The sequence below is a fragment of the Salmo trutta genome, chromosome 1 (genome assembly GCF_901001165.1).
Source record: "Salmo trutta chromosome 1, fSalTru1.1, whole genome shotgun sequence".
Lineage (NCBI taxonomy): Eukaryota > Metazoa > Chordata > Actinopteri > Salmoniformes > Salmonidae > Salmo > Salmo trutta.
The window spans coordinates 79,826,676-79,846,876 of NC_042957.1; the positions used below are offsets into that span (position 1 = coordinate 79,826,676).

The 20,201-nt window shown below is 45.1% G+C and overlaps 1 protein-coding gene across 1 annotated transcript; it reads left to right on the forward strand.

Annotated features, from left to right (window-relative positions):
* Nucleotides 1–959: 959 nt before the first annotated feature.
* engase (endo-beta-N-acetylglucosaminidase) lies at nucleotides 960–20,016 on the forward strand. The gene is made up of 14 exons (XM_029700531.1): nucleotides 960–1,265; nucleotides 2,340–2,419; nucleotides 4,020–4,221; nucleotides 4,433–4,581; nucleotides 5,730–5,884; nucleotides 7,400–7,548; nucleotides 7,970–8,141; nucleotides 8,345–8,451; nucleotides 8,859–8,970; nucleotides 11,047–11,231; nucleotides 11,708–11,850; nucleotides 13,334–13,433; nucleotides 14,196–14,307; nucleotides 18,726–20,016. The coding sequence occupies exons 1-14, from the start codon at nucleotides 1,150–1,152 to the stop codon at nucleotides 19,107–19,109; spliced, it is 2,166 nt and encodes a 721-aa protein (XP_029556391.1). The 5' UTR covers nucleotides 960–1,149; the 3' UTR covers nucleotides 19,110–20,016.
* The last annotated feature ends 185 nt before the right edge of the window (nucleotides 20,017–20,201 follow it).

Consider the following 20,201-nt stretch of genomic DNA (forward strand, 5'->3'; position numbering starts at 1 on the left):
GGTAGCCTAGTGGTTAGAGGCAGGTAGCCTAGTGGTTAGAGCAGGTAGCCTAGTGGTTAGAGCAGGTAGCCTAGTGGTTAGAGCAGGTAGCCTAGTGGTTAGAGTGTTGGACTAGTAACTGAAAGGTTGCTAGATTGAATCCCCGAGCTGACAAGGTAAACATTTGTTGTTCTGTCCCTGAACAAGGCAGTTAACCCACTGTTCCTAGGCCGTCATTGTAAATAAGAATTTGTTCTTAACTGACTTCCCTAGTTAAACAAAGGATAAAATAAAAATCTGTCCTAAATTAAAGCCAACTAGTTAGTTCATTACTAGTTTTTAAATAACTGTGATTAGTAGCCTACACTCCCCAGCTAGACTGATTAGGAACACCCAAGAGATCATCTATAATTTCACAGGCAACCACTAATGATGATGACGGTTATTTTGAGGCCCACAATGTGCAGTCAACGTCCAGACAACGTTTGTGTGTCTTCTGGGTAGGTCACTCTATTGGCATGTCCAGCAATTATGATTTTTGGACACAATAATCCCACTATAATTATATCTAATTATAGTGGACAAAAGATTATGAACACCTGCTCTTTCTATGACATGAATGGTCCACCACCCGAAGGACATCCAGCCAACTTGATACAACTGTGGGAAGCATTGGAGTCAACATGGGCCAGCATCCCTGTGGAACACTTTCAACACTTTGTAGAGTCCATGACCTGATGAATTGAGGTGTTCTGAGGGTAAAAGGGGGGGTGCAACTGAATATTAGGAAGGTGTTCTTAATGTTTTGTACGCTCAGTGTCTACGTGACCTTTTGAATCACTGGCATGTCTGCATGACAAGGGGTTTTATATTGCCACCTAGTGGCCGGTATGAGGCCACCACTAAATCCACCAGAGCCAGAAGCCCATGCCGGGTTTTCTGTCCAACAGCACGACTAACAACAACACATTCCACGTGATCGCCTTATCTCAGCTGTCATTCGTTGGCCGTAGCACACGCTTGAACGTCATCACAACTGCAGCCAATCGCAGTAAACAAGGAAATGTTTCTTTCGCGCTCTGTCCCGAACATGAGCAATGCAAAATTCTGCCATCGATACATGTTTATGTCTTCCATTCAGTCATAGACTTCTAACTCATATTTCTCACCATGGACGGTGCTTTGACTGCTGAGCATAAGGAGGACGGGTCTTTGCGGAGGAGAAAGACAGAAGACGAAGGAGAGGATCAGATCGGGAGCAAGTTGTCAAAAACGGAAAGCACCGGGTAACTTTTTTCTGACAGCTGCCACTTCGTAGGTTGTGTAGGCCTCCCTCTGGGCTGCTCTGGGCTGTTCTGGGCTGCTCTGGGCTCCTCTGGGCTGCTCTGGGCTCCTCTGGGCTGCTCTGGGCTCCTCTGGGCTGCTCTGGGCTGCTCTGGGCTGCTCTGGGCTCCTCTGGGCTGCTCTGGGCTCCTCTGGGCTCCTCTGGGCTGCTCTGGGCTGCTGATAAGTAGAGTTGTTTAAGTTAACAGAGCACACAACCCACATTTTACAGCAGCTAGAATAAACATAATGATTTAATCAATCACATGCAATGATAAATAAAATGGTTTAAAGGAATACACTACTGAATTTCAAATCCATGCTTGGCTTCACACATGGTCTCTGTGTCTGTATGGTACTGTACCCTATGGTACTGTACTCTATGGTACTGTACCCTATGGTACTGTACTCTATGGTACTGTACGGTACTGTACTCTACGGTACTGTACTCTATGGTACTATACTGTACTCTATGGTACTGTACTCTATGGTACTATACTGTATGGTACTGTACTCTGGTACTGTACTGTACTCTATGGTATTGTACTCTATGGTACTGTACTGTACTCTATGGTACTGTACTGTACTCTCTGGTACTGTACTCTATGGTACTGTACTGTACTGTATGGTACTGTACTCTATGGTACTGTACTCTATGGTACTGTACTGTACTCTATGGTACTGTACTCTATGGTACTATACTGTATGGTACTGTACTCTGGTACTGTACTGTGCTCTCTGGTACTGTACTCTATGTTACTGTACTGTACTCTATGGTACTGTACTCTATGGTACTGTACTGTACTGTACTCTATGGTACTGTACTATGATACTGTACTCTATGGTACTGTACTCTATGGTACTGTACTCTATGGTACTGTACTTTCTGGTACTGTACTGTACTCTATGGTACTGTACTCTATGGTACTGTACTGTACTCTATGGTACTGTACTCTATGGTACTGTACTGTATGGTACTGTACTCTATGGTACTGTACTATACATTCTAAATGTATTTGTCATGTATATTTCACCAGTTTGGAGTCTTGCTTGGATGAGTCAGTTGAGTTGAGAAGTGTTCATGAAGTCATCAGGTATGGAGCCTCATCTCTGCCAGGTTGGTATAGAGTATAGACTGTATAACAGACTGTATAACAGGACAGAGTATAGACTGTATAACAGGACAGAGTACAGACTGTATAACAGGACAGAGTACAGACTGTATAACAGGACAGAGTATAGACTGTATAACAGGACAGAGTACAGACTGTATAACAGGACAGAGTATAGACTGTATAACAGTAGAGTATAGACTGTATAACAGGACAGAGTATAGACTGTATAACAGTAGAGTATAGACTGTATAACAGGACAGAGTATAGACTGTATAACAGTATAGACTGTATAACAGGACAGAGTATAGACTGTATAATAGACTGTATAACAGGACAGAGTATAGACTGTATAACAGGACAGAGTATAGACTGTATAACAGGACAGAGTATAGACTGTATAACAGGACAGAGTATAGACTGTATAATAGACTGTATAACAGGACAGAATATAGACTGTATAACAGGACAGAGTATAGACTGTATAACAGGACAGAGTATAGACTGTATAATAGACTGTATAGACTGTATAACAGGACAGAGTATAGACTGTATAATAGACTGTATAACAGGACAGAGTATAGACTGTATAACAGGACAGAGTACAGACTGTATAACAGGACAGAGTATAGACTGTATAATAGACTGTATAGACTGTATAACAGGACAGAGTATAGACTGTATAATAGACTGTATAACAGGACAGAGTACAGACTGTATAATAGACTGTATAACAGGACAGAGTACAGACTGTATAATAGACTGTATAACAGGACAGAGTACAGACTGTATAATAGACTGTATAACAGTACAGAGTATAGACTGTATAATAGACTGTATAACAGTATAGACTGTATAACAGGACAGAGTATAGACTGTATAATAGACTGTATAACAGTATAGACTGTATAACAGGACAGAGTATAGACTGTATAATAGACTGTATAACAGGACAGAGTACAGACTGTATAATAGACTGTATAACAGGACAGAGTATAGACTGTATAATAGACTGTATAACAGGACAGAGTACAGACTGTATAACAGTACAGAGTACAGACTGTATAATAGACTGTATAACAGGACAGAGTACAGACTGTATAACAGGACAGAGTACAGACTGTATAATAGGCTGTATAACAGGACAGAGTACAGACTGTATAACAGGACAGAGTACAGACTGTATAATATACTGTATAACAGGACAGAGTACAGACTGTATAACAGGACAGAGTACAGACTGTATAATAGACTGTATAACAGGACAGAGTATAGACTGTATAACAGTATAGACTGTATAACAGGACAGAGTATAGACTGTATAATAGACTGTATAACAGGACAGAGTACAGACTGTATAACAGTACAGACTGTATAATAGACTGTATAACAGGACAGAGTACAGACTGTATAACAGACTGTATAACAGGACAGTGGAATGATGAAATAGCTATATCTCTGGTTATAGTGATTCTGTTCATTCAGTTCACCCTCTTGTTTGGTCACCAGGCAGACCTGAAGACACATTAGTCAACCGTATTCAGTGAAAACTGAAATGTTACCTAAAGCACAAAGAACGAACCAATCTGTGCCTTTCCCTTACAGCTAAGCATTATGACCCGGACACCACCGAGCCAATCAGCTCCGGCCTTCAGTCCCTGGAGGAGCTGTTGTCGTGGAAACGCAGCGAGGCCAACCCCTTCAACGTGGCGACGGTGCCCCTGGCCAATCGGGAGCCTTCTCTGGCCAGCACGCCGCACCGGACTCTGGTGAGTCACGACATGATGGGCGGATACCTGGATGACAGGTAGGTTGACCTCTCACCTCTGAACTCTCACCTGTGAACAATGAACTGCCACGTCTGTTATAGTCACAGCGTCAAAACAAGTAGACTTTGTTTGCACACTCATGACTCTTCTACGATAGGCTATTACTAAATTCTCTTTAGATTAAAAGTGTTTTGTTAAGTGGTATGACTAAATTCCCTCTCACCTTTGACCCCTGACCTCTCCCCCCAGGTTTCTGCAGGGAGCAGAGTCAGAGGCTCCCTATGTGTTCTACCACTGGCAGTACATCGACGTGTTTAACTACTTCAGCCACAACATGGTGACCATCCCCCCTGCCGTCTGGACCAACGCTGCTCACAGACACGGAGTCATCGTCCTGGGTGACACTCAAAGGGGCCACGTCCCAATAATCTCTCTTTCCTCCTGAAGTGTGTACTTGTTCACTACTCCCCACAAATGGGACAACGTTGGATTGGTGTAGAGATGGAGTTTCTAATAACAGTCATTTCCTGTCAAATCCCTGAAGGAAAGTGAATAAGTGTACACTTTGGGAGGAAGCAGAGATTATTGGGAGATTATTATTCAAGAATAGCCTTGTTATTTTAGTTTATTCTACAGATACCCTTTTCACACTACCGAGCCCAACCAAGCTGTAGGGTCTAAGTGGACCTGGTAATGTGTAGTGAACCAAGCTGTAGGGTCTAAGTGGACCTGGTAATGTGTAGTGAACCAAGCTGTAGGGTCTAAGTGGACCTGGTAATGTGTAGTGAACCAAGCTGTAGGGTCTAAGTGGGCCTGGTAATGTGTAGTGAACCAAGCTGTAGGGTCTAAGTGGACCTGGTAATGTGTAGTGAACCAAGCTGTAGGGTCTAAGTGGACCTGGTAATGTGTAGTGAACCAAGCTGTAGGGTCTAAGTGGGCCTGGTAATGTGTAGTGAACCAAGCTGTAGGGTCTAAGTGGGCCTGGTAATGTGTAGTGAACCAAGCTGTAGGGTCTAAGTGGGCCTGGTAATGTGTAGTGAACCAAGCTGTAGGGTCTAAGTGGGCCTGGTAATGTGTAGTGAACCAAGCTGTATGGTCTAAGTGGGCCGGCCCAACAGTATGAAAGTGGTACAGGATACAGTATGTAGTACTGTATTGTAAACTACTGGTTTCCACCAGTCTGTTCTCTGCCTTCACTCAGAGGAACTGTTGTCTACACTCCTTCTGTGTTGGAGAGACGTTGCTCTACTTTCTCAGTCAGTTGAGAGGTTTAGTTTCACTTTTAAAACCTCTATTGTTTGTGACCTTCAGGCTTTAGTCTGTGGTTTTCACATGTCTCACTGTGTACGTGACTGTGTGTGTGTGTGTGTGTCGGAGTGACTGTCTCACTGTGTGTGTGTGTGTGTGGGTGTGTGTGTGTGTGTGTGTGTGTGTGTGTGTGTGTGTGTGTGTGTGTGTGTGTGACAGTACTGAAAGTCACACTGCTGATTGGTCTGTTTGAGTTCCACAGTGACTGATCAACGGCTGTGATTGGCTTGTTCTCTAGGCACCTTCATCACCGAGTGGACGGACGGGGGGAAGATGTGCGAGGTCTTCCTGAAAGAGGAGGAGTCTTACAGGGCCGTAGCTGATAGGCTGGTTCAGATAGTCCACTGTTACGGCTTCGATGGTTGGCTGATCAACATCGAGAACCCTCTCGGTGTGAGTTTTCTAACTTTTAACAGTTTGTTATTCTATACTAAACTCTTGTCTATTGCTGTGCTATAGAGACGTTTGTTTTCATTATGTTGTGGGTGCGTTGAAAAATGGCACTATATTCCCCCTCTATTCCCTATGACTAGTGCACTATATTCCCCCTCTATTCCCTATAACTAGTGCACTATATTCCCCCTCTATTCCCTAACTAGTGCACTATATTCCCCCTCTATTCCCTAACTAGTGCACTATATTCCCCCCTCTATTCCCTAACTAGTGCACTATATTCCCCCTCTATTCCCTATAAGTAGTGCACTATATTCCCCCTCTATTCCTAACTAGTGCACTATATTCCCCCTCTATTCCCTAACTAGTGCACTATATTCCCCTTCTATTCCCTATAACTAGTGCACTATATTCCCCCTCTATTCCCTAACTAGTGCACTATATTCCCCCTCTATTCCCTATAACTAGTGCACTATATTCCCCCTCTATTCCCTAACTAGTGCACTATATTCCCCCTCTATTCCCTAACTAGTGCACTATATTCCCCCTCTATTCCCTATAACTAGTACACTATATTCCCCTCTATTCCCTAACTAGTGCACTATATTCCCCCTCTATTCCCTAACTAGTGCACTATATTCCCCCTCTATTCCCTATAAGTAGTGCACTATATTCCCCCTCTATTCCCTATAAGTAGTGCTCTATATTCCCCCTCTATTCCCTAACTAGTGCACTATATTCCCCCTCTATTCCCTATAAGTAGTGCTCTATATTCCCCCTCTATTCCCTATAACTAGTGCACTATATTCCCCCTCTATTCCCTAACTAGTGCACTATATTCCCCCTCTATTCCCTATAACTAGTGCTCTATATTCCCCCTCTATTCCCTATAACTAGTGCACTATATTCCCCCTCTATTCCCTATAAGTAGTGCTCTATATTCCCCCTCTATTCCCTAACTAGTGCACTATATTCCCCCTCTATTCCCTAACTAATGCACTATATTCCCCCTCTATTCCCTATAAGTAGTGCTCTATATTCCCCCTCTATTCCCTATAACTAGTGCACTATATTCCCACTCTATTCCCTATAAGTAGTGCCCTATATTCCCACTCTATTCCCTATAAGTAGTGCCCTATATAGTGAATTCGGTGCCATTGGGGACACAGCCAGTCTTTACACCTCTTCACCTGTAGACACTAGTTTACTTCTGAAAGGAGTGTACAGGTTAAAGCAACATGGTAGAAACAGCAATAATTAGCTCATGAGTTGTCTGCACGCTGTGCTGAACCCAGAACGTCAACAATGAAAAGTCCTTCAGGCCTATAGTCTCCCTGTTATCTATTACTGTGCTATGAACACATTGGCCTGACACATACAATATGACAACAGTGCAGCCTTAATGGGTCCTGGTCTAAAGTAGTGGACTAGAGGACAGAGGGGGCCATTTGGGAAACTCGTTGATGATTGATAACATGTATGTATTCTGCCCTCCGTCTCCTCCCGTGTAATTAGGAGACTGCTGTGAAGAACACTCCTCTGTTTCTACGTTATCTGACTGACCAGATGCATGAGAGAGTCCCTGGTAGTATGGTGTTGTGGTATGACTCTGTCCTGGAGAACGGACAGCTCAAATGGCAGAATGAACTCAACCCATCCAACAGGTAGGTGGACAGGGGAGAGGAGGTGAGGGAGGGGGGACAGGAAAGGAGAGGGGGGAGGGAGGGAGTGGAAAATGTGGATAGGGAAGATAAGGAGATATTTTACACCTCTCTCTCTACTCCCCCCTTCACCTCTCTCTCTCTCTCCACTCCCCCCTTCACCTCTCTCTCTCTCCACTCCCCCTTCACCTCTCTCTCTCTCCACTCCCCCCTTCACCTCTCTCTCTCCACTCCCCCCTTCACCTCTCTCTCCACTCCACTCCCCCCTTCACCTCTCTCTCTCTCCACCCCCCCTTCACCTCTCTCTCTCCCTCTCTCTCTCTCTCTTCACCTCTCTCTCTCTCTCTCCACTCCCCCCTTCACCTCTCTCTCTCCACTCCCCCTTCACCTCTCTCTCTCTCTCTCCACTCCACCCTTCACTCAGAGTGTTTTTCTCAGCGTGTGATGGTATCTTCACCAACTATAACTGGACAGAGCAGAGCCTGGAGAGAATGAAGGCCTACTCAGCTGCTCAGGGCCGGCTGGCGGACATCTTTGTTGGGGTGGACGTGTTCGCCAGGGGAGAGGTGGTGGGAGGGAAGCTGGAGACTAATAAGGTTAGAACTGGGAGGGGGAGGGTTGGGAGATGGTGGGAGGAGGGTAGGGTGTGTGTGTGTCAGTGCTTAGTCACAGGTACACGTGTGTGTCTTCTTAAAGAAGTGGAGTTTATTATGGTGGTGTGTGTGTGTGTGATCATAAAAAAGTGGTGTGTGCTCGTAACAATATATAAACATCAGTCTCTCTCTGTCTTCCCCTTCAGGCTCTGGAGATGATTCGTAAACATGACTTCTCTACGGCCATCTTTGCTCCAGGCTGGGTGTACGAGTCCATCCCAGACAAGACTGACTTCAGGAAGGAACAGGACAGGTGAGATGAACTTCTACTGTGTAATGTAGTGCCGTGGTTGTTTTGGGGATTTTGTCTGATGTAGTGGGATGTTGTATCGAACGCCACACCGTAAGTGCCTCTGGGAAATATGAAGTTATGCTGTCTATCTAAGGACTGTAGATGAGTATGAGGCATGTAGCTAACATCTGGTGCTAACATCTGGTGCTAACATCTGGTGCTAACATCTGGTGCTAACATCTGGTGCTAACATCTGGTGCCATGTTTGTTATACATGGTCCCTGGACCGTGTTGAATAAACTAATAAAATAGAAGATATAGTCTATCTTATAAAAGCGCTCACTCATACAGAACGTAGCATTAGCCACAGTCGAAGTGACCCTCCTATGTCATATCCTACAATGTCACATCCTGTTTCCTGTGTGCAGGTTCTGGTCTCTCCTGTCTGACTTCCTGTATGTCCACCGGCCCTCGTCGCCCCTCCCTTTCGTCTCCTCCTTCTGCCAGGGTGCTGGGACCAGCCTCTACTGGAGGGGACAGGTGAGTGAGTGAGACAGAGAGAGAACAGCCTCTCTAAACAGACAGCAGCACCTCTTATCAAATCCTCCTCTCCCCTTCCACCTGATCTACATCCCTAGTTCCCAGAATGTTTTCAACACTGAACCATCTTAAGCCTATACAACTATCATGTTACCCTCCAAAATAGTCTCTTAGGCCATGGCCCAGTAGCATTACCATGACCCACCAGGGGGTCACAAGTCTACCCACCATTTGGGTAACAACTGGGGCAGGCACAATTACCGTGTAACTGACGGTTATGGATGAAGACCGTCATGAAAATAAAATAACTGTCATAACCGTTGAAGAAGCAGGACTGAAGATGGGACGACCGGGCATTCGTGCGATTTGAGTCCGTTTCTACAAAAACATGGACTCTTTAATAAACAACATGATGAAACTTTGTTGCCCCTTGCTGAAATCTGCAAGGTGTTGTTGTGAGCAATGAACAGAAATGGTCTTGGAACCTCTGACTTTGGCAATTTGACGGGTAAACTCATTGGTACACAACATTTCATGACTATTCATGAGTGTCGACGTAGAACCCGTCGGGTGATTGGTTGAGCCTTATTGGAGTGCGTGATGTCACACAGGTGCTCTACACAGCCGTCTGGTTGGCTAGCTCGCGCCACAGGTATGAGCAGTTAGCACTGACCGAACGACTCGTCAAACCCAGCTTCAGCTAATTAATTACAGTCTCACCAGCTAGCTACCAACCTATTTTAATTTCACTGTCCGATCATTCAACAAAAAAATGAGTCCAATAATTGTTATTTTTACCTTTCCACAAACGGTCTATAAATATGAGCAAGTTAACCCAAATGTATCAAAGGATAGGTCATGCGTGCACAATTAGTTAGTGGCTACTGCCTGGTCAGTGATCTAGCTAGCTACATTGAAATAATTAGCTATCCTAAATGCGCTGGTCAGTGGATAAACTAAGTTGAAAATATTTGTCTGAAAATAACCTAGTCGCCATTTATTGTTGCTCGTGGTGGGATCATTTCTAAGTAGCCTGTGTGCCCATGAGCTCCCAAGTCTAAAGAGTTGTGTATTTTGGCATCCACGATTAGCTAGCTAACTAGTTGGATTCTGCATGTCCAGTGTGAGCCAGAATGCTAGCTACATTTCAGCCAGTAGCTATCCTTCTAAATGCGGTGGTCGCTGGATAAACTAGCTATGAGAACATATTTGGCTGAAAACAAACAAGTAGCCAGTTGAATCATATCTAACCCGCTGGCTCCTGGCTGAAACATATGTCCCCATGAGCTCCCGAGCCTAGTTAACGTCGCAAATTAGCATTTCGCTAGCTAGCTAAGCTGTTTTATACGAAAACAGCTGATATGAATCAAACACTGAAGCTAGCTAGCAAGCCCTCCTCTGCGACAATGTTATTGGAGAGCAGGAATGTCATATTTGTATTTTAAATGTATGTGAACTGCCATTGAAGTTGGTGGTTACTACTGGTTTCAGATCTGAGGCAAGAGAAATTGTCCGCCATGTTTCGGTAAGGGCTCATAGTGATGTCACGCACTCAAGAAGGCTCAACCAATCACCTGACGGTCGATAATATTCATAAAATTGCCTCCACCATGGCTGCCTGGGTATTGTGATGCAGTACTTTCCATGATAATGCAATGTAATGTATTTGTCAGTTGAGTTGTATCAACAAATCACAGCACATATTCATGGGTATACTTCCTGCTTTGCTCCTATGGGTACACTCTCAATGGCTGCCAATCTACCCATTATGCCATCATTGACTTGAATGGGGACGCCTGTTCTATTCATTTTATTTCTATGGCAGCACATGCAGTTAGGAGAGGAGGAAGGGAGAAAATGTGTTCAGCGGTTATTACGGAGACTGCGGTCATTTGGCTGCCCAATTATCGGCATCCAAAATGCCATGACTGTCACACTACTAGTAACAACCAGGATCTGGGGCTTCTTTGGAATGCATTGTACTGCAATATGTATCACTGAATGGGTTTCTGTCCTATTTGTGTCCTGTAGTTACCCTCTGATCTGTCCTGTGTGTCTGTCTGCTGGGTTGTGTAGCGTGAGGTGGATCGTAGCTGGTTCAACCTGGATGCCCAGGAGCTGCAACCCCTATACTACAAAGAGACCCTTGAGGGGGAGGGCTGGCTGAGGACCCAGGGCTGCCCTGAAGATGCCTGGAGCGGGGGCAGCTCTCTGCTCGTAGAGGGCGTCCTACCCTCCATGCTGTCTAAAGTCTGCGCCAGGTAGGGCAGTGTGTAGGGCAGTGTGTAGGGGAGTGTGTAGGGGAGTGTGTAGGGGAGTGTGTAGGGGAGTGTGTAGGGGAGTGTGTGTTAATGAGAGCTAGTAGATTCCTCTTACAGCTTTAAGGATTCAAATGCTATGGCCCCTCTCTCTTCCCCTCTCCCCCTTCCTCTCGTTTCCTCGCTTCCCCCTCGCTCCCTCTCTTCCCCTCGCTCCCTCTCTTCCCCTCACTCCCTCTCTCCCCTCCCTCCCTCCCTCCCTCCCTCTCTTCCCCTCGCTCCCTCTCTTCCCCCTCGCTCCCTCTCTTCCCCTCGCTCCCTCTCTTCCCCTCGCTCCCTCTCTTCCCCCTCGCTCCCTCTCTTCCCCCTCGCTCCCTCTCTTCCCCCTCGCTCCCTCTCTTCCCCTCGCTCCCTCTCTTCCCCTCGCTCCCTCCCTCCCTCCCTCCCTCTCTTTTCCCATCTCCTCTCTCCCCTCCCAGGATCTTTTCTCTCCAGGTGCCTCTATCCTCCAGGGTCTTTGTGTCTCTGATCTATAAGCCGTCTCCTGGGGTCACTGTCTCTCTGGAGTTAAAGACTGCTGATGCTACACTCTGCACACACAGAGGTGTTCAGGATATACCTAGTGAGTCATATCACACACAGTTCAGGATATACCTAGTGAGTCATATCACACACAGTTCAGGATATACCTAGTGAGTCATATCACACACAGTTCAGGATATACCTAGTGAGTCATATCTCACACAGTTCAGGATATACCTAGTGAGTCATATCACACACAGTTCAGGATATACCTAGTGAGTCATATCACACACAGTTCAGGATATACCTAGTGAGTCATATCACACACAGTTCAGGATATACCTAGTGAGTCATATCACACAGTTCAGGATATACCTAGTGAGTCATATCACACACAGTTCAGGATATACCTAGTGAGTCATATCACACACAGTTCAGGATATACCCAGTGAGTCATATCACACAGTTCAGGATATACCTAGTGAGTCATATCACACACAGTTCAGGATATACCTAGTGAGTCAATGATATCACACACAGTTCAGGATATACCTAGTGAGTCATATCACACACAGTTCAGGATATACCCAGTGAGTCATATCTCACACAGTTCAGGATATACCCAGTGAGTCATATCTCACACAGTTCAGGATATACCTAGTGAGTCATATCACACACAGTTCAGGATATACCTAGTGAGTCATATCACACACAGTTCAGGATATACCTTGTGAGTCATATCTCACACAGTTCAGGATATACCTTGTGAGTCATATCACACACAGTTCAGGATATACCTTGTGAGTCAGTCATATCTCACACAGTTCAGGATATACCTAGTGAGTCATATCACACAGTTCAGGATATACCTTGTGAGTCAGTCATATCACACACAGTTCAGGATATACCTAGTGAGTCATATCACACACAGTTCAGGATATACCTTGTGAGTCATATCACACAGTTCAGGATATACCTTGTGAGTCAGTCATATCACACACAGTTCAGGATATACCTAGTGAGTCATATCTCACACAGTTCAAGATATACCCAGTGAGTCATATCACACACAGTTCAGGATATACCTAGTGAGTCATATCACACAGTTCAGGATATACCTAGTGAGTCATATCACACACAGTTCAGGATATACCTAGTGAGTCATATCACACACAGTTCAGGATATACCCAGTGAGTCATATCACACACAGTTCAGGATATACCTAGTGAGTCATATCACGCACAGTTCAGGATATACCTAGTGAGTCATATCACACACAGTTCAGGATATACCTAGTGAGTCATATCACACACAGTTCAGGATATACCTAGTGAGTCATATCACACACAGTTCAGGATATACCTAGTGAGTCATATCACACACAGTTCAGGATATACCCAGTGAGTCATATCACACACAGTTCAGGATATACCTAGTGAGTCATATCACACACAGTTCAGGATATACCTAGTGAGTCAGTCATATCACACACAGGAGTTGTATTATTATTGATTGTGTGTGTGTGTGTGTGTGTGTGTGTGTGTGTGTGTGTGTGTGTGTGTGTGTGTGTGTGTGTGAGTAGCCAGCAGTGTTGAGCCTGCTGCTTTAACAGAGGACCACCAGTTGGTGAGACAGTTCTCTCAGAGCTGTGGACAGTGGAACCCAGACGGATGGACTGTCAGGTAAGAAGACCTCTGTGTGTGTGTGGTCAAAAGAGTGTGTGTTCCCAATTGAAGCTGCAGGGCTGTGCTCTCAGGGATGTGTGTGTGTGTGATATAGGCTAGTAATACTGTTTGTAATAACGTGTGTGTGTGTGATATAGGCTAGTAATACTGTTTGTAATAACGTGTGTGTGATATAGGCTAGTAATACTGTTTTGTAATAACGTGTGTGTGTGTGTGTGTGATATAGGCTAGTAATACTGTTTGTAATAATGTGTGTGTGTGTGATATAGGCTAGTAATACTGTTTGTAATAATGTGTGTGTGATATAGGCTAGTAATACTGTTTGTAATAATGTGTGTGTGTGATATAGGCTAGTAATACTGTTTTTAATAATGTGTGTGTGATATAGGCTAGTAATACTGTTTGTAATAATGTGTGTGTGATATAGGCTAGTAATACTGTTTGTAATAACGTGTGTGTGATATAGGCTAGTAATACTGTTTGTAATAATGTGTGTGTGTGATATAGGCTAGTAATACTGTTTGTAATAACGTGTGTGTGTGATATAGGCTAGTAATACTGTTTGTAATAACGTGTGTGTGTGATATAGGCTAGTAATACTGTTTGTAATAATGTGTGTGTGATATAGGCTAGTAATACTGTTTGTAATAACGTGTGTGTGATATAGGCTAGTAATACTGTTTGTAATAACGTGTGTGTGTGTGATATAGGCTAGTAATACTGTTTGTAATAACATGTGTGTGTGTGTGTGTGTGCCAGGTGTTCCCAGTTGGAGCTGCAGGGCTGTACTCTGAGGGATGTGTGTGTGAGCGTGCAGCGTGATGGAGGAGATAAGGACACACCCTTTAAATGCCGGGTCGGAGAGATTATGGTGAGAGAGAGAGAGAGACCTTACCACAGAATTACCCGTCACCAGAATGATATCTGTCCCAGACTCTTAGGTCTGGGGCCTCATTTTATCAATATTGTTTAGAAACGGTTCTAAAATACGGAATATAGAATGTTCGTACGCATAGAAAAAAAGTGTGATTTATCGAACAATCCTATGAGCGTTATAGGCCCACCGGTAGGATATAACCGTTGATAAATACCAATTGTTCTCTGCCTCAGTGCTCATGCATGACCTTGGCTATTTGCATTTCAAAACACCTCTATGGTCAAAATCTTCCCTTTAAAGCCTGTGGGGAATACACAACGCCGTACCAGGAAGTACAACGACACAACCAGAGACTGAAACAGAGGTGCCTAGTGTCAGAGGTTGAGTACAACCACAATGTTTGATTGGACTCGCTCAGTTGTGGTTTGACCTGTAAAAATGACAACATAGCTACAAAGACAGGACCATTAGGACAATTCAAGTTGCTTTAGCAAATGACAAATATACTTCACATGAGTAGCTAGGCAACACTCACCAGTAAAGCCATCCATCCTCAACAGCTCTCTCCTGTAGACGTAGTAGGCCGACACTGTTGTTCTGCAGAATGAACAAGTCGTTCTTTCCACCTGGCCACCACATTCAGCAGCAACACTGTTGTTCTGCAGAATGAACGAGTCGTTCTTTCCACCTGGCCACCACATTCAGCAGCAACACTGTTGTTCTGCAGAATGAACGAGTCGTTCTTTTCACCTGGCCACCACATTCAGCAGCTACACTGTTGTTCTGCAGAATGAACGAGTCGTTCTTTCCACCTGGCCACCACATTCAGCAGCGACACTGTTGTTCTGCAGAATGAACGAGTCGTTCTTTCCACCTGGCCACCACATTCAGCAGCGACACTGTTGTTCTGCAGAATGAACGAGTCGTTCTTTCCACCTGGCCACCACATTCAGCAGCGACACTGTTGTTCTGCAGAATGAACAGGTCGTTCTTTCCACCTGGCCACCACATTCAGCAGCGACACTGTTGTTCTGCAGAATGAACGAGTCGTTCTTTCCACCTGGCCACCACATTCAGCAGCGACACTGTTGTTCTGCAGAATGAACGAGTCGTTCTTTCCACCTGGCCACCACATTCAGCAGCGACACTGTTGTTCTGCAGAATGAACGAGTCGTTCTTTCCACCTGGCCACCACATTCAGCAGCTACACTGTTGTTCTGCAGAATGAACAGGTCGTTCTTTCCACCTGGCCACCACATTCAGCAGCGACACTGTTGTTCTGCAGAATGAACGAGTCGTTCTTTCCACCTGGCCACCACATTCAGCAGCGACACTGTTGTTCTGCAGAATGAACGAGTCGTTCTTTCCACCTGGCCACCACATTCAGCAGCGACACTGTTGTTCTGCAGAATGAACGAGTCGTTCTTTCCACCTGGCCACCACATTCAGCAGCGACACTGTTGTTCTGCAGAATGAACGAGTCGTTCTTTCCACCTGGCCACCACATTCAGCAGCGACACTGTTGTTCTGCAGAATGAACGAGTCGTTCTTTCCACCTGGCCACCACATTCAGCAGCGACACTGTTGTTCTGCAGAATGAACGAGTCGTTCTTTCCACCTGGCCACCACATTCAGCAGCGACACTGTTGTTCTGCAGAATGAACGAGTCGTTCTTTCCACCTGGCCACCACATTCAGCAGCGACACTGTTGTTCTGCAGAATGAACGAGTCGTTATTTCCACCTGGCCACCACATTCAGCAGCGACACTGTTGTTCTACAGAATGAACGAGTCGTTCTTTCCACCTGGCCACCACATTCAGCAGCGACACTGTTGTTCTGCAGAATGAACGAGTCGTTCTTTCCACCTGGCCACCACATTCAGCAGCAACACTGTTGTTCTGCAGAATGAACGAGTCATTCTTTCCACCTGGCCACCACATTCAGCAGCGACACTGTTGTTCTACAGAATGAACGAGTCGTTCTTTCCACCTGGCCACCACATTCAGCAGCGACACTGTTGTTCTGCAGAATGAACGAGTCGTTCTTTCCACCTGGCCACCACATTCAGCAGCTACACTGTTGTTCTGCAGAATGAACGAGTCGTTCTTTCCACCTGGCCACCACATTCAGCAGCGTCTTTTGATCCTCACATAACCTTTCACCTGCACATTAAGAGAGGAAGCATTTCCTGTTCACATACAGTAGATGAACTCGTTTTGGGATGGTGCTTTTAATGGCGATGTGGGGGCCGTCTAGTTCTCTGTTGGTATTTGGGAAGCCTGATGGAAAAGAAACCCCTCGACTTCAACCTGTTTGTTTAGCTGATGATTGCATCTGAAACGTCGGCTCATCGAGGGCTGGGAGATGCCGATCGGTAAGTTCCCGGTGAAAGTGCTCGTTGCCAAACCCCCAAAGGTGGATAGCACTTGGATGTGCACCGGAATGGCATGTGTTTGCCTTTTCTAAAGTAGCTCTTAAATCCTCAATAAGATTGGTTTTGGAAAACAATATCTGATGAGCCAATCTGTACTTTCTGGAAAAAAAGTCCCACCGGTCTCTAAAAACCGGTCTGCTATATATAGCGTGTGTAAATCCTCAAACAGGGCAAGATCATCCATCTCTCATTGGATTTCCCATTATCTCTGTCTTTTATAGTGTTTTAACAAATGTTTCACTTTCACACGTGCATCTAATTTAACAAATGACTGGACTTTATATGGATTATTATCGTAACAAATGCACTGATGTGGTCAAATTATATGATACAGCCTGTCGAGATACACTACATGACCAACAGTATGTGGACACCTGCTAGTCGAACATCTCATTAAAAAATCATGGGCATTAATATGGAGTTGGTCCCCCCTTTACTGCTATAACAACCTCCACTCTTCTGGGAAGGCTTTCCACTAGATGTTGGAACATCGCTGCGGGGACTTGCTTCCATTCAGCCACAAGAGCATTAGTGATGTTGGGCGATTAGGCCTGCCTCGCGGTCGGCGTTCCAATTCATCCCAAAGGTGTTTGATGGGGTTGAGGTCAGGGCTCTGTGCAGGCCAGTCAAGTTCTTCCACACCGATCTCGACATACCATTTCTGTATGCACCTGGCTTTGTGAACGGGGGCATTGTCATGCTGAAACAGGAAAGGGCCTTCCCCAAACTGTTGACACAAAGTTGAAAGCATAGAATCGTCTAGAATGTTAAGATTTCCCTTCACTGGAACCATGAAAAACAGCCCCAGACCATTATTCCTCCTCCACCAAACTTTACAATTGGCACTGTGCATTTGGGCAGGTAGCGTTCTCCTGGCATCCGCCAAACCTAGATTCATACGTCAGACTTCGATTTAAAAAAAATTTTTGTACCTTTATTTAACTAGGCAAGTCAGTTCAGAACAAATTCTTATTTACAATGACGGCAAAGGTACAGTGGGTTAACTGCCTTGTTCAGGGGCAGAATGACAGATTTTGACCTTGTCAGCTCAGGGATTCGATCTTGCAACCTTTCGGTTACTAGTCCAACGCTCTAACCACTAGGCTACCTGCCGCCCCACGGTGAAGAGCGATTCATCACTCCAGAGAAAGCGTTTACTGCTCCAGAGTTCAATGGCGGCGAGCTTTACACCACTCCAGGTGACGCTTGCCTTTGCGCATGGTGATCTTAGGCTGGTGTGCGGCTGCTCGGTCATGGAAACACATTTCATGAAGCTCCCGACACAGTTATTGTGCTGACGTTGTTTCCAGAGGCAGTTTGGAACTCGGTAGTGAGTCTTGCAACCGAGGAAGATAAGATTTTTACGTGCTATGCGCTTCGGCACTCAGCGGTCCCGTTCTGTGAGCATGTGTGGCCTACCACTTTAAGGCTGAGCAGTTGTTGCTCCTAGACATTTCCACTTCACAATAACAGCACTTACAGTTGACCGGGACAGCTCTAGCAGGGCAGACTGACTTGTTGGAAAGGTGGCATCCTATGACGGTGTCACGTTGAAAGTCACTGAGCTCTTCAGTAAGGCCATTCTACTGACAATGTTTGACAATAGAGATTGCTTGGCTGTGTGCTACATTTTATACACCTGTCAGCAATGGGTGTGGCTGAAATAGCCGAATCCACTAATTTGAAGAGGTGTCCAAAATACTTTTTGTATATGTAGTGTATATTTGACCAACAGATGCATATCTGTATTCCCAGTCATGTGAAATCCATAGATTAGGGCCAAATTAATTGATTTATTTCATCTCAGTAAAATCTTTAACTGTTGCATTTATATTTTTGTTCAGTATATTTTTGTTCAGTATAAGTAATGTTGTAACTGTTGGTGCATTTCAATCATTTATAAAAGTGACTGATTTGCTTCTTAGACAATGTCTGTCTTTACCTTTCCTTTGTCTCCCTCATCTCTCCCCTCTCCAGATCCTAGATGCTGAGTCCCTCTCCGTTCCTCCCCTCCCAGTCCAGAGTGTGTGTATCTATGACGTGGTGTGGCTGAGGGGCGCCAATAAACTTCATCTCAACGCCACCCTGCGCTGGCGCTACCCTGCCCAACTCGTACGCCACTTCCTGGTGTACTGGCGCCGGCTGAGAGGTCCAGACCCCCGGATCCCATCTGGCAAGCTGGCCCTGATTGGCCGAGCCTACTGCCCCTTGTTCCGGGTGACCGAACTGACGGTTCCAGAACCTCCAGGTCTTCTAGAACTGGTGGTGGAACCCGTGTCCCGGGAGGGGTTCCGTGTTCCTGAGTCTCAATGGGGGAGGAGGAGTCTCAGTTACACTGAGGAGAGGACGGACCAATCATAAGAAAGTTAAAGGGTAGCAACGTACTGGCTGTCCCAAATGGAACCCTATTCCCTATATAGTGCACTACATGGACCCATAGGGCTCTGGCCAATGTAGTGCACTATATAGGGAATAGGGTGCCATTTAGGATGTACTATTGAACTTGCTACTCCACTTCCTTTCCAAAACACATCCAGTCAGTAATAACCTGATTCATTACGCTAGTTTGTAGTGATGTGATCCTCCTAGTCACCTATAGTTACCCATTTTTTTTCTAGTCAAGAAAGTATTTTAAAAAAATAAAAAAGTTTCCCAGAACAATTAGGGGAACTCCGCATTAGAGAAGCCTAGGCCAGAATTCAACATGAAGCGCGCTGTAGGTAATTCCTGATTCAGACCTTACTGTGAATGCAATCTGAGCAGATGCAGGGACATTGCCTTTAAAAAGGTGCATTGTTGAGAGCTCTCTACAACGTGCCACAGATTGAATCCTCGGAGAGCAAGCAGGACTGGACAGGTGAGAGTAAGCCAGAACGCGGTGCAGTGTCTTCTGGGTGCAGAGCAAGGGAAGGATACTTCAAGCAGTACATAGAGACTTCCCCCCAATACATATAGACTCCCCAATTGGGCAAAAGACCTTCCTCTCAGCGACTCCTCCGTGAGCCAGAAACCGATAAGTGGTCGAGGAGTGTGTCAATGCGTTAATCGGAGGAGGCTGCGCCCCTCCATTACAGATTTCCAGAGGATGCGGCAGGAAGTGACACACCCCCTTTCGTAAGGAGAAAAGCATGCACACTTTAAAACTACATGCTACGCTTCCTTTCATCTAGAAAACTGGCTGCATTTATTTTGGGATTCTCTTGTAAAAAATAATATTCACCACGTGCTAAATGAATTGAAGCAACAATAAAGATACTTTATAAAAATATATATAAAAAAAAAATCTGAATTTTGTTTGAGTCAAAACATTTGCACAACAGCGTTCCATGTTGGTTACTGAATGTCTGACAGAGTTCGGTTTGACAAAACAACATGAGGACATTTCTAAAATGTATGAAAGAATTAAGACTTAGTTTCATATTTTAGTCAAATCTCCACCAAAGCATTCAAACA